This window comes from Embiotoca jacksoni, unplaced genomic scaffold, assembly GCF_022577435.1.
Source record: "Embiotoca jacksoni isolate LCO1_2020_lvr unplaced genomic scaffold, fEmbJac1.0.p SCAF_20, whole genome shotgun sequence".
NCBI lineage: Eukaryota > Metazoa > Chordata > Actinopteri > Embiotocidae > Embiotoca > Embiotoca jacksoni.
In genome coordinates this window covers 1,418,648-1,433,179 of record NW_027185341.1, presented here as the reverse complement: position 1 = coordinate 1,433,179, position 14,532 = coordinate 1,418,648, and the positions used below count along the sequence as shown (strand labels likewise).

Here is a 14,532-nt window from a genome sequence, read left to right as displayed (position 1 = left end):
TTTTTAATTTTTTTTTAAATTTAATAAAACGATATTGGACACTGTCGAGTCAACCTTTTTTTTCTTTCACGAACTAAGGAAAATTATTTTATATGTTGAGCTATTCATTTGAAGGTCTTTTATATCTAGGTTTTGCAACAAAAAAAAAACAAACTAAAAGCTGTCGAAAATAACTCTTGTTTCAGTATTATTTTAACAACAACAACAAAAACAAAGCAAACAAACAATCAAACTTAGTTGTATTCTGCAAGTGATATTAACAACAAAAGCTATAAATAAATAAAAAAAATCAGACCTTAAAACATTAGTATAGTGCGTCCTCTCGTGGTCGGATGTTTACAATACATTTTTATTGGACCGTACCACTGTGCTAAAATGGGGATTAATTCAATATACCCTGAGTATCTTTCAAGTCAAAGTAAACTAAAGACATACAATGAAGTATTCGATTTTTTTTTTAAATAAAAAATGTAGTTTATTGTCCGTCACTTCGCAATCGATAGCTATATAATAACGATTTTCTGATACCAAAACAGTTACGTCACCCACGACGGTAGGTATAATGGTCGCGACTCGGGACGTTCTATTTCCTCCGTCTCTCTCAAACTAAGCGGCAGCCATGAGGTAAGCCAGATGTTTGAAATGTATTGCCGCGTATTTGTCCAAGGCAGAGGAGATTCGTGGTGTTGTAAAACTTGGATGTCTAAGATTACAGCGGAGGCTTTGGGCTCTGCTCGATTTTGAAGTGAAGTCGCTTAACGCTGCCGGAATGCGTGTTGGGCCCGCGTCGGGAGAGCTAACACGGCTAAAGCTGCCCGAGACATGTCTCAAAATGCCACTGAAACACCGCAGACACCAAGCGGCGAATCAGCTTCTTCACTGTCAGTCGAATAAAGCAAGATTCATTAACACAGTTAAATTAAACGTTATTTTTAAAAAAAAAAAATAATAACAAGCCAGGCATCTCAACTCGGCGACGGTACCTATCGTCTGTGTATGTTGGGGTACTTGCATTTGAGTAAGCTTATAGGCAAGGAGTGCGTGTCGGGCACTTTCTTCATTTTATACGAACTAGTTAAAGTCAAACCTGCTCTTGGTTACGTTTGGCACCGTCACATCTTCTGTGAGGGACTTGTCTGTCACTCTTTAAGTTGAAAGGTTAGGTAGTTACTTTATTAATCCTCGAGGGGACATTTTTTTTTTCGCTACAGAAGCAATAAGATAATAGAATAATAGAAAAGCAGTAAAAAAAAAAATATAAAATGCACGGTATATACAGTACGGTGTATATATCTATATATGTTATATACAAACAACCAAGAAACACAGTCATGTGATGTTATGTGATGGATTTTGCCAGAGGTGAGTTATTGTACAGTCTGTTATTGTAAAGCCAAACGAGTAACACGTTTACTGCACACCTGTGAATCACAAGCACTAGTGCTGTCAAATGTATGGTAATCCAACAAATCCACCCCCCCCCCCCCCAAAAAAAAAAAAAGTCATAGGAGTGGTATTCTTTTAACAACATTTGTGTTTTGTCTGAATCTTTTTCTTCATGTTTTTTTCCCCAAGTTTGATCTTTTATATAAAAGTCATAAATCCTTAACGCTGTGCGTAACGAGCATCCTTTGAAGCGCATGTGCTGTCTTTGTTCATCCAGCATGCTCAGGCTCCAGAAGCGCTTGGCGTCCAGCGTCTTGCGCTGTGGCAAGAAGAAGGTGTGGCTGGACCCCAACGAAACCAATGAGATTGCCAACGCAAACTCTCGTGAGTTGTTTCCTTCGCGTTGCGGAGTGCTCGCCTTGCACGTGATGTGTGGTCTCGACCCTTTTGAATCTTCTCTGCTCTGTCTTCAATGACTTGTTTCTGTGCTGCAGGCCAGCAGATCCGAAAACTGGTGAAGGATGGATTGATCATCAGGAAACCTGTGACGGTTCATTCCCGTGCTCGCTGCCGCAAGAATACGTTGGCGCGCCGCAAGGGACGTCACATGGGCTACGGTGAGCATAATGTCCTTTTCCCACATTTCTGTGACGCGTATATGACATTTCTTTCACAGATTGTATGTTAGAATTATTTCGTTGAGATATTGAGGTTTTTTTTTTGTGAATTTTCACTTGCCAAATTGACAAAATGAAAGCGAAGACATTTGCGCATCATTCTTTAGTGTTGGAAAAAGGATTCCAGTTGTAACTGCATGTATATGGCTGTAGATTTTTTTAGGACTAGTTATCAAACCCTGCTAACGATAGTAGTTTGATCGTGTCGATGTGTACACAAAATGACATTCAGTTGTAAATAGTTTAATTCGCCTCTTCCCCAGGTAAGAGAAAGGGTACAGCAAATGCTCGTATGCCGGAGAAGCTGTCGTGGATGCGGCGCATGAGAATCCTGCGTCGTCTTCTTCGTCGCTACAGGGAGTCCAAGAAAATCGACAGGCATATGTAAGCGAGAAGCTCATTGCTCATTGCTGGTGAATAAGCCCGTGTTGTTTTATTTTAACGAGGCTACTTGCTTTGCGATGTGCTGAAGTATATTTTTCTGCGTCCTTCAGGTACCACAGTCTCTACCTGAGGGCCAAGGGTAACGTCTTCAAAAACAAGCGCATCCTGATGGAGCACATCCATAAACTGAAGGCAGACAAGGCTCGCAAGAAGCTCCTTGCGTAAGTTTCACCTTTTTATTCAAAGTTGTATTTGTTTTATTTGTTTGTCACGGCATTCGTTCACTGTGAAATGTCTTTGCTTCCTTCCCCCACGTCTCTTTCCTCACCCAGTGACCAGGCGGAGGCTCGTCGCTCAAAGACAAAGGAGGCCCGCAAACGCAGAGAAGAGCGTCTCCTGGCCAAGAAAGAAGAGATCATCAAGAACTTGTCAAAGGAGGAGGAAACCGCAAAGAAATGAATCCAAAATATATCAAAGTGTCAGACTCAGCTTTTTGTTGTTAATAAATTTGGATAAAAGGAGACGTTATTGTTCTGTGATTATTTCTGTCAGTCCTGCAGTGACTTCACCTCAAAGCGGTACCTTTTGCCATCATGTCATAATTACACCCAAATAAATTGAGGTGGGAGAGCCCTTCTTATACAGCTTTATAATATTTCAATACTTGTATTTCAGCGAGTTAAAATTTGTATTCATATGTAGAACTGTATTTTTCGGTTCGTGTTCTCAACAGCCCAACAGGAGGCGGCAGAGGACAACATTTCATTTCAGCCAGGCAGGGAAGTAAACCTAAAAATCGACCCACTCCTACCCGAGTAAGTAAAAATCAAGATGCATCACAAGTTACTTGGTCAGTTTTCAATCGGATATAATTGTAAACTCGATTGGACTAATAGCAACACTTCTAAGAAACAGCCAACTGCTGCTTAACAACTGGCCAGTTCATGCAAAATTAGTAACTTGTGTCAATATAAACAAATTGTAATGTTACACAACATGTATTGCCATTTTTCTTTAATGCTGTAAAATTGTTGACTGGCGTTCATCGAAGTAAAAGCACTGCAACCATTTGTGGTTATTTTTAGTATCAAAAGTAGTAGCAACAATTTATCCACTCTGCTGGAATACATCTTTTATAAAGCACTTTTAAAAGCATTTATAAATACAACACTTACTGTATTTGCTGAGGCAGGGAGCTTTGAAGTTTATAGAACATGCAGTTTATTTATACTCGTTTTATTTTGGACCAGTCATTCTAGCGCTGGAGGGTCAAGCCAGGTTGTGAGGTGGAGTACCTGGTTGTAGTTACCACACTGCTGATGGAGAGGAAGTAGAGGACGAGCTATGACAAGCACAAAAAAACATTACCGTGCTGACATTTTAAAGATTCTGTCAAAACGGATCTACTTAAATATGCTATTTTAGGGGGTTTAATTCTATAACACTATAAAAGCAGCTGATGCAGCTCATGTTGCTAAATCGTCCCTGTGCAAAGTTCAATTGCGTTACACTGGTCTGTTCTTTACATCTACTACCTGCCATTGATTGTTATTTTTTCTCCCAAATGACTGAACACAAAACTGCAGAATCTGCTTTTTCAGCACATCCACCTATCTGGGTGATCCTTGCACTTTGAATTCAGCTCATGTTGTGTCCAGCTGATATTGGTCCGAGGCCTCAAAGAAAGCTATTCATTAGCATTTGAGTATAAATAAATTCTTATCATAATTGTTTTCTCTGCTTTGCTTTTCCTAAAAGGAAGTAAGAAAGTGACAGCAGCCTAAACGGTTGTGTCACACCTCCATACAACCACTGTCGATCGTAGTAAACCGGTGCTGCTGATGCCCCAGTCATTTTCAGGGCTCGCTCGGCTCCTTGAAAGATTCCTTCTTTCATGCATGCGAGAGAGGGTGTGACTGAAGTGTCTGCAGAGGCTTCCGGACAGGTTGCTGATTGTGCAAGTGCACAGTTGAGAGAGATATTCTCTTTAGGACTTGTCACACCAGGTTACCATCTGCAAAAAGACTAATTGTGAATGACACTGGTGTTTTAGTGACTTGATTTTAAAGTGTTTATTTTTGGCTAATTACTGGATATTGAATGGAAAAACAAGTAACTTCTACAGTTGGAGAAATCTAGAAGTACAATTGTGTTTTAAATCTGGATAGTGGTGTTTCTGGCCCACTTTCTGTCATGCATAAACAATAGAACATCCAAGCTTTAGAGGCTGCCTGTGAAGAGCCTTCATCTTTAAAATCTGGGTTTCAAAGGCCTTGGGTAGCTGGAATGAAGGCTTACACAGCATAATGCAGCGGCTTACCTTGATATACTGATTTAATTTTGATGCACAGCACCTTCACACACTGTACTTTCCCTAAAATGAAAATTTAACTGTACTCAGTGATTCCAAAAATAGACCTGCAAAGACAAAACCATCTATATAAATAAACGAGATCTGCAGAAAGATGTCAGAGGGATCACTGAAGGAGAAAACAGCATTTGTACAGCGAGACCGTTTTGAAGCTCCATTAATGTATTTCTTCATTACCAGGAGGCACTCCTATTTCCTGAAGCGAGAGCCTTAATGGGATTAGATAAGGAGAGGAATATGAGCTGAACTGAAGCAGCGCTCTTTATTACAGTTGGCCTTCAACCCAGGCAAAACAAATGGAGCACAGTGAGGAGTTCAGGAGATCTTCAATAACAATTGAGAGGAGGAGATAAAAGTAATTACAGGGAGATTATTAAGAACAAAAATATAAAAACAGTTATCTGACAACCAAATGACTTGCCCTGCTCTTGCTAGTTTGATGACCTTCCGTGTTTAAGGCTGTCTTCCTTCTCTGTGTCATAACAAACTGTTCTAAGTAGCTATCATGTACAAAATGATTATTTCTATAAATATAACCAGGTATCATGACACCTTTTGGATTCACATGGAGTTAAGCCTTCACATACAGCAGCGGTATTAGCCACATCCTCCTCTGTCAGTCGTTCTTATCCTCATAATTCTTTTCATTTTTCCTCCCGCACATGTTCAGTTCACTCTATTACCTAATTGCTTTGGCTCGCAGATGGACAGATATAATGTCAGCAGAAAATCATTGAAAGGATTCAGGAGGTTTAATTCTCTCATTCACGTTTAATGATTGAAAGAGGAATTAACAGCGCTCACTGATCCAGATCACAGATCAATCAGACACACAGTGCTGTCAGATCTTATGCCGATAGACGCTTCAGGCCTGTCTTCTTAAACCCAGGTGTGCTTTTGCACTTTTAGGCTGTCTCGCACTCATCCAGTCTCTTCTCCATCCAGACACAGCTCTGTATCTCAAATCAAGGAAATCACAAGAGATCTTGAGGAATGATTGCCCTCGCTCAAAGAAGGGCATCGCTAATGCTGTTGTGGCTGAGGACCTACAATACACAAGGTCAGTGGATGGCAGTCAGCTGCGGCTCTGGAAAAGGTTGGACGCTTCTCATCTCTTGGATCTTTCCAAGCTGCCAATGGGATTCAAAGAGGCAGCTTTCTGGTCACATTTTTTTCAACCGCAGGCTTTTATATTCTCTTGTATCATTTACACCGAAAATAAAACCATTCAGGAAGCACCTTTGCTGTAAACTATCTTATTACCAATTAAACAAGTGTTATGATCGACGGTAAACTTTACAGTTACAGTTACAAGGTATTCATGTCACATCTAGGCAGAACAGTAGGTTCTTTTCCATGTGATGACAAATTATGATTAATTTTCTTCAATTTAGAAAAACAGAAATATTCGTATGTTTAAAAACGTATCCTGAAAAGCCTGTTGAACTTGTGTGCAAGAAACGTTTTACCAAAGTTTTTCATATTTTTAGTATCTATCAGCCCCACCCTCAAGAGCTACACTGACATCTGATACAATATGGACACTGCAGGTGCCGTACTGCAGTTGTTCTGATCTGCAACCAGATTGCTAATGCATGATGTGCAGATTAAACAACTGGTCCTTTAAATAGCTGAATCAGCTGACCAGTTTTCACAAAAGAAAGCATAAATGTGTGTCTGTTAGAAAAATAAGGAGGCTTCTAAAAACACAAGATTGATTATGGAATTGGTTTCTCGACTGCTTTTCTTGCCGATTCAGCTTTGGTGTCGGATGACATATGGTACTCGGGTGTCCAGTTAGAGGTCAGGGTACATCACATGGTGCAGGATGGACTGTAATTTGATAAGATATTTGATGCACATAATACAGATATCACAGAGGCAACGATGGAGACCATATTTTTTTTTGCTGTTTTGACGGAACAAAGCAAACTGGATTTTAGGCAGGAAATGTGCTTTTACCATCAACTTTTCTTAACTGTGCACTCTAGCAATTGTGCTAAATTACATTTTGGAAATTTTTGAATAGTGTGAAACTCCTCCCTCTCAGCTACAACAGTTCTCATTTGAATTTGATTTTACATATGGAAACGTTTGTTCTAATATAAAATGCTACACGATTGGAAGCACTCTGCTGGTTGGCATGGCGTATGCTGTACAGCATATTGTGTGGATGGATGTCTAACCTTTCCGAAGTGTCTGCAGCTCTTGACTCTGTCTCTTCTTAGACATCTCATTTACGATTTGAATTCCAGTCCTAAAAGACTGTCAGAGTGGTACAAATACATGTCAGTTATGATTTGGAAAGTTACCACCACAGCTTAAGAGCAGACAGAGCTTAACAGCAACGTGAGCAAAATGAATCAGTGCCGCTACACAGTGCCAAATACAGCAGCTTCATTTGAAAATAAATGAGTCCAATTAGCTCTTTCATCAATAACTGATTAAAATGCTGAATAAAACTGTTTTCTGCTGCGTGATCAGATGATTAATTTTCTCACTTTTTCTAAGAAGTGTGTGAAATTAATTGAATTTATTCTGTGTTGGTTGAAAAACACAGACGGAATAAAAATCATTTCCAAGGACTTTTTTTTTTGTATCAGTAACTCATTTACATGAACCTGGAGCATCCAAGTGTGATACATTATGATCTGAAGGAAAGAAAAAAAAGCATACATACGTTGTATAGCCTACTAAAAAGCTACAGTCGCATTACGTTTAAAAATGAACACGATAATCTGAGTGCTCACCTTTGAGGAAGGAACAAAGTTTGAGTGGAAGAAAAGGCCTAGAGCTCTGTGTCAGATCAGCGATGCTGAGGCTCAAAGAGAAGACAACACACATCATCAAACATCTCTACTGTGAGAGGCCGCATGCCAAACGCAGCGAACGTCTGAATACAGAGAAGGAACAAAACTCTCTGTCGAGAAAACTAAAACATCTAAAATCACTAGGATGAATATTACGTGTCGATGAGCTGAAAAGCCAGATGGACTCTCTCATTAAAAAGGAAAAAATAAATCATGTAAGCAAAAGAATCTGACTCAGAGAGGGCCAGCTGAATGACATTAGTAAGATACATTTCTTAGTAATGCGAGCCCTCACATTTCTCACATGGTATTTTCTTGTAAAGGTAAGGCGTCAGCATGGTCATGGATAGACACAATTAATGATTCTCTACAATGTGTTCATAAAACTCTATTGTTTACAAGTTTGGAATAGATGGCGAGACTGAAAAGTTTAAATCCAGTCAGCTAATTTTTGTCTAGTCTTCATCTTTTTGCTCCGACTTCTTTCTGGATCTTTATATCTTGTTCCTGTCCTCCGTCGCCTTGTTTCTCAAAAGCTTGCACTTTCCTTTGTAAAAAAAAAAAAAAAAAGGAACACAGCAAAGCAAGGTAAGATGTATTACCAACTTTCCCCCTGTATTGCTGATTCTTCAGTATGCTGAATAGTTTTTCATCTTTCTATTTGTCAGAACAGACCTGTTGACTTGGGAGAAAAAAAGTAGCTTAAGCTGATAGCAAGCAAAGCATCTTTAGCAAAACAGAGCAGCCCCAATTATCCTCTAATCCCTGCGCCTTGAAGGCACAGACCCCAAAGGCTGTGACATCAAATTGAATAGATTCGTTTTTCCGATCCGCTTCATACCAGGACACAACATTTTAGAGGGTCCTTTGTGAGAATAGCACTAAACTGAGGGCTTGACTGAATTGAGCCTATTGTAAGGAAAACAATAGACAATGTGCGGCGTGTCTGCGTATGTGTATATATACGGTATAGATATAAAAGTAGAGAAAAGAGCTGATGCAGAGTAGCTGAAAAATGAATATCTTCGGATCCACAAATACACTGTGATATGAGCTGCGGGGGAAAGAGAGCAAAGAAAACCTGTGCCGTGGATTTCAAATCCTTTTCTTAGCAACTTAATGGATTTTGAAGTGCGCTTTCAAGATTTTAGAGCATTCTGGATTTGGAAACCATTTACGGGCAGGGAGGTTGGGAGGTGAGGTATAAAGAGGACCTGTAGCAACACAGTTTCTGATCATGTGTGCCTGAGAGGAAGCACACAGCTGTCCAACTGAGGCAGAGATGTTCCGCAATGGTCTTCTTAAATTGTACAGGTCTTATTACTCTTAGAAAAGCGCTAAAGCCAGAATCAGGTTTGTTTTCTTCTCAAAAGATTACTGTGCCAAACAAATCTCTGTTATGTCAGAAAACAGCATATGAAATTTCAGAGCAGGGCTAAAAAAATAAGTAACACAGTTGCAGCTCTAATCTCTGGGCCCTGAAACCTAACAGCAAACTGCAAAAAAATGACACGAGGCAAGCTAATCCATCTGAAAGGTATCCAGCCCGAAATAACAGAAAACATACAACTAAACTTCTCTCAACTTCTGACTCCAGTGTGGAGAATTCATGTGATTTGATGTAGTTGCACTACATTTTGATCACACGTAAGGCATTGAAAGGATATCAATAATGTGGATATAATGAAGTGGGTAAAGAGAAATAACAGAATAGCTAGAAGCATCTGGTAAATTCAGAAAATGACATCAGTTTACTGTAATGACAGCCGTTAAAACCAGGAAAAGACAATTAAGCCGTACTATATTATGAGGACATCCAAAGGACAATGTTTCAATATCAATATCTATACATCGCCCAGCCCTAATCACACGGACTAAATTGTAGATGAATTTATTGGTTGAAATAAATAATGAAGATAACAGCAATCTTTTGCATTTCTATGCCGTTTGAGACTGGCAATAAATTCTAGCGAAGTCTGTGACATTTATTTTTTTTTAGATAAAGCCGTTTGGTCATAAAATGAAGGTATTAAAAGATATATGTTACTCACTCTCTCCCTGTCGTGTGGAGAGCAATATACATATAAAGTCTTCACAATCCTGAATGTGTTAGCTATATACTACAGTATAACATCCCCAACAGGGTTGTTATGTTAAAGTACACTTTGGTAATGTGTAAGTGAATGTACAAACATAAAAAAAGAGAGCGCACTAAGTAACTAAGAAACCAGGACACTTAGGTGACAACAAAAAAAAAAGAGTGTGTTTACCCAACGATTAAGGAGATGGAAACTCAATTTTGACTGCGTAACTAATGCAGAGCCTAGTGTGGAGATAAATCCCCACAGGGCCTTCCGTCATTAACAAGCATTAACGGTGAGGCAAACTAACCCATTTAAATCTTCTTGAAATGGATCAAATCAAGCTGAAAAACATTTAAAAACACTCTCCCTCCCAGCCAAGAGCCACGTCCTCATGTCCTTGTCCATTAACTACACCGCTTGACCTCCCTGAATTTTCCTTTTGAATGCAAGTCAAGAGGCCAGCAATCACATCAAAGCCACATTATTGTCCGAAAGGTTAAGGATGGAGGGGAAAAAGCGGTCGTCGCTGATGAAAGGGTGCGTTGGGTGAAGTGCTGTCGAGTTTAATCCCACTGCAGTGTGCCGTTGTGAAGTAAAAGCGCTACGAGCAGGTGTGGAGGTGGGGTGGATCTGTATGACTGGAACGTAGTGTTGTGTTTCGCTAAGGTGTCGTGGGCTTAATTCAGAAAAACATCTGTGGTAACCCAAGAAAACAGCCTTCTGGTACACAGACCAATATCCTGTGTAGACACTCACCTCAGCCTATCAGGATATATTACAACCGATATAGTGGCAGTAGTAACTTTCATTAGGGTCAATCTAAGCTGTTTACACATTGCAGATGGGTCATTCAGTAAATTAGCATCGCTGTCACTTCCACTCAGTCACTCTCTTGTCCAAGGTCTGGTAATTGTCGGGAGGATTCACAGTGATTCTCAGGAGTTGTGTGAAAGGGATATTACTGACATTATCATGTTAAGAATTATTCATCTATGTCTACAAATAGCATTTTCTGTATTGAGTGTTGGTAGAATATGGGACTCCATAACTGAGGCATATTTCTGAGACACTTTAACATCGACATGTTCATCTAACTCCAATTACTTACACAGTTGCATTATGGCAAATTAAAACCCAATTTACCTGAACGCTGAGCTTTTGCATGCTGATTATGCCATTTGATACAAATCAAGAAAAACATTTAAATATTTAGCATACATTTGGATCAGGTGCAACTGAAGGCTATAAATTCACTGTGCCTATGTTTCTCTCTTCATAGTTTAAACACTGTAGGAATGTGAACAAGTAGCTGCATATGAATTCACTATTATACAGATTATTCAATGATGCGAAAAGGCACCGCGCAACTTTGCAGATAAAAACCAAAGACACTGTCCTGTCAGCTAAACCCTTTTTAGGAAAAAAAAAAACAGTTAAAAAAAGACTATCTGCTCGACCCAAACAACTTAAAAAAAAACTATTTTCAAAAGGAGTTTAGCTGGCTCAGTGTTATCGCAGTCTTAAAATGAGCTAATGTCATGGTTACCCTGTGTTGGCCCCTGTTTACTTTGCAAGTAAACGATGGCAGTCACTCGTTAAGAACCCATTTTCATCGTATCACCAACATTTTAAACAACAAGCCGACATAGGCACATTTTAATACAAAACAGCCATACAGCAACGAACGCTGGACACTTGGTCGTCACCGATCTCGTCTTTCCATGCTCGAAGTGAGCGAAGTGAGATGGCGGCTGTCTTATTTCTCATTGAGCGTACCTGCACAAATTCACGGATGTTGAAAGTGCCTCGAAAACTCTGGGATGTTACACCAACAATATTATGTTTTCTCAGGAGTGCAGAGCTCACTCTATCAGAACCGACACCAGAACAGCAACACTACAGGTTTTTTTTTTGACTCTGTAGAATTTGCTGTGCATCTTAGTCATAAAAATAATGTAACCTCTGATTTGTCTAATAGTAACACTGGTGTTGAAACTAGTGCAGAATGTGGTCCATTCTGTTGGCTAAGGAGCTTATTTGGAAGCAAGATCCACACATATTAATGTCACATGACATCATGTTTAAAGTCCTTATTTATCTAATGATTGTTTTTGAAAAGTTTTCATATAAGTTTGTCAAAACATTCTGAAAACATCAAATATATCTTTCTTATTTAAGTAATAAATAAAAGATGACCCATTTGAACCGATTATTACCTGAAAACTGAGGAGAATACAGATTGTTTATTTCCCGCAGGGCTGGCTTCTGGTTCTGTTCAGTGGATCCTACGACGTCACTCTTTTTCATAAAAGTTTTATCTCTATCACTATGGTTTTTGCGATAAAAAAAAAAAAAAAAATACGATTTTGGAAACCATTCAGAGGATGATGGTTTAAAGCTAACTCTTTCCTCATAAATAAAATTCACTTGATCTTATTTTTGTGTGTGTAGGAATAAACAATAGTTCACCCAGGGCTTCCCCTGAAGTACTTTATCTATAGAAACAAAAAAGCATATGTGCTTCCTCAAATGTACCATTCCCAGTGTAGCATGCTTCAAAGACAGCTTTCATGTGTCACCCCCTCCCTCCCTCCCTCCCCCCACCTCCCCCTCCCGGGCCTACTTCCTCTGTCCTGTTCCACCCCTGAGATCAACTTAGAGGATATGCCCTGACTTTTCCCCATACTTAAAGCTCTGGAACTCCTTGCACCGTCTTTTACCTTTGGACTCTGACATGTGATGCTCATTCCTGTCACTGAAAGCGTGTTTGTGCAAGCAGCATCCTGAGCGAAAGCGGAGGTAGCCTCAGCGGCAGGAGATGAGTCCATGCATTAAACATGCAGTCTCCATGTACCTTCTTCATTTTTAATGGTCCAGTTGGCCAGGGGCCTGCAAGACTGTAAACATGACTGTAACCTGAGGATGGTGACAGCACAAGACGGGGCGGAAGAAGGACATGGAACCCTTCACAATTTTGGGTATTTTTGTATAGTTTGAAAGAATGTTATAAATATTTTTTTTTGTTTTCTTCTCCTCTTCGTGCTGTAAAGTTGAATTGTTGTAGACTGAGGCAGGGCTAAACTCTTTTCATTTGAGCTGCTTTAATCAGTAACGTGTTGTTTATTATATACTACACTTATGTAAAAAAAAAAAAAAAAAAAAAGTGTTCCTTGTAGGGGCAAACCAACGGAAAAGAGAGAATTACCAACCGGTGACAAATCTCAGACACTCCATTGTACACTACGAGCCACGCAACACTCCCCACCATGTAAAGCTATATGGAACCACCGGTGAACATAATGGAGCATGTAGCAGCTTAAAGGCCGGCTAAAATGAGACCGTATATTGGACAAACCCAGCAAAAGCAAATGGATGCCGTTGCCGTGTTTGCCGTATTAATTTAAAGGTGCAATTGCAGCTTGTGTTTTTTTTCTGCCCTCCATCGACTTCAAATCAGATGATGCAAGTGAAAGTGGAAAAGATTCCGAAACCTTTCAAATTTTATTACTGCCACTGAAAAAGCAAAATTTTTTTGAGCAATGAAAATACTCATCTGATGACAACAGATTGGGATTTGGGTCTTACGGGCCCTTAAAGTGCAGCGAGCGTCTGCAAGCTGTTTGTCTCATGCTGCATACAATATATTCTAGTACACACTTTGCATTCAGGTAACTTCAAGTCCTTTGCTGTGCTACACTGCAGCTTCACTTAATAACTTCCAAACACTGCGGCAATGCTCATGCATAATTTCATAAACTTGATCTCCAACCTAACAATCCACCTGTGGGCTCTACATCCCCCACAAATTTTTCTTTTTTATTATTATTATTATTATTATCGTCACTCCCCGCGCTGTTTCGCTGAGCTCTTTGCGTTCCTGCGGGGAGAGACGAGGGTATAAAGCCTCAACATCACATACCCAGCTGCGTACATACATATGTTTACATAACAAATCGGTGCTTGTGAGCTGACATCCACAAGGTGTGACGTTACGATGTATAATTCATAAAACTTAAGGGATAGTTTCATATTGCAAGCCTCACACTGATTTGTATGTTAATATCCTCTCATGCAGACTTAAAGGAAGTGAAGGATTATTTTTTATTTGTGTGTTTGATGCAGAGGTCTGTAAGGTGCCTATTTGTCAGCAGGCACCAGGGAGCTTTATTTTCCTCTCACAGTGCTTCCCCCCCCCCCCTCTTGTCTGCCTATATAATCAAGTGCTATTTTGAGCACGAGATTTTCTTCCAGAATTTGCATTGTTGCCATATTCCTGCTGCCGCCTGTTAACGGCCTTGTGCTGCGATCACCACCCCTACTGTGTGCCTGTCCAGCAGCTGCCGCTCAGTTTCAAAAGATGAAAAGAAGCGACTGCGCAACACATCGCACATTTAACGAAGCCATTTTACATCATTTTTCTGGAGCCGGCACGATACGCCCGGGACCAGACTCCTTGATGCGCGTGGTTCAAGATTCGTTGCCCCCAAACCAAAAACACTTCGGCGTCTGGTTGAGATGTTGACGGACGTAGCGTGGAAGAAGAGTCGAAACGATTCGTTTTGAGGAGACACGGGTTACTCAGCCGAACATTCCCCGCTCACCGTCGCCGTTCGAACCACGCGGAGACAATTTGGGAGCGGGATTTCAACTTCCACTGCTCGTTGTGATGAAAGAGAAAGAGAGAGAGAGAGAGAGAGAGCTCAGCCGCACAATAAGTGGAGAGCACTGTTGGAGCACCGCACCATCTTGAGCACCAAAGTCAGCAATTTTTTTTTTTTTTTTTTTTTAAACGCACGAGTGGCTTGATGTACTGCCAGTTG

The 14,532-nt window shown here is 40.1% G+C and overlaps 1 protein-coding gene across 1 annotated transcript; it reads left to right on the top strand.

Annotated features, from left to right (window-relative positions):
- The first annotated feature begins 552 nt into the window (after window positions 1-552).
- Window positions 553-2,970, top strand: LOC138201912 (large ribosomal subunit protein eL19-like). The gene is made up of 6 exons (XM_069155500.1): window positions 553-624; window positions 1,664-1,770; window positions 1,881-2,003; window positions 2,327-2,447; window positions 2,558-2,668; window positions 2,780-2,970. The coding sequence occupies exons 1-6, from the start codon at window positions 620-622 to the stop codon at window positions 2,904-2,906; spliced, it is 594 nt and encodes a 197-aa protein (XP_069011601.1). The 5' UTR covers window positions 553-619; the 3' UTR covers window positions 2,907-2,970.
- The last annotated feature ends 11,562 nt before the right edge of the window (window positions 2,971-14,532 follow it).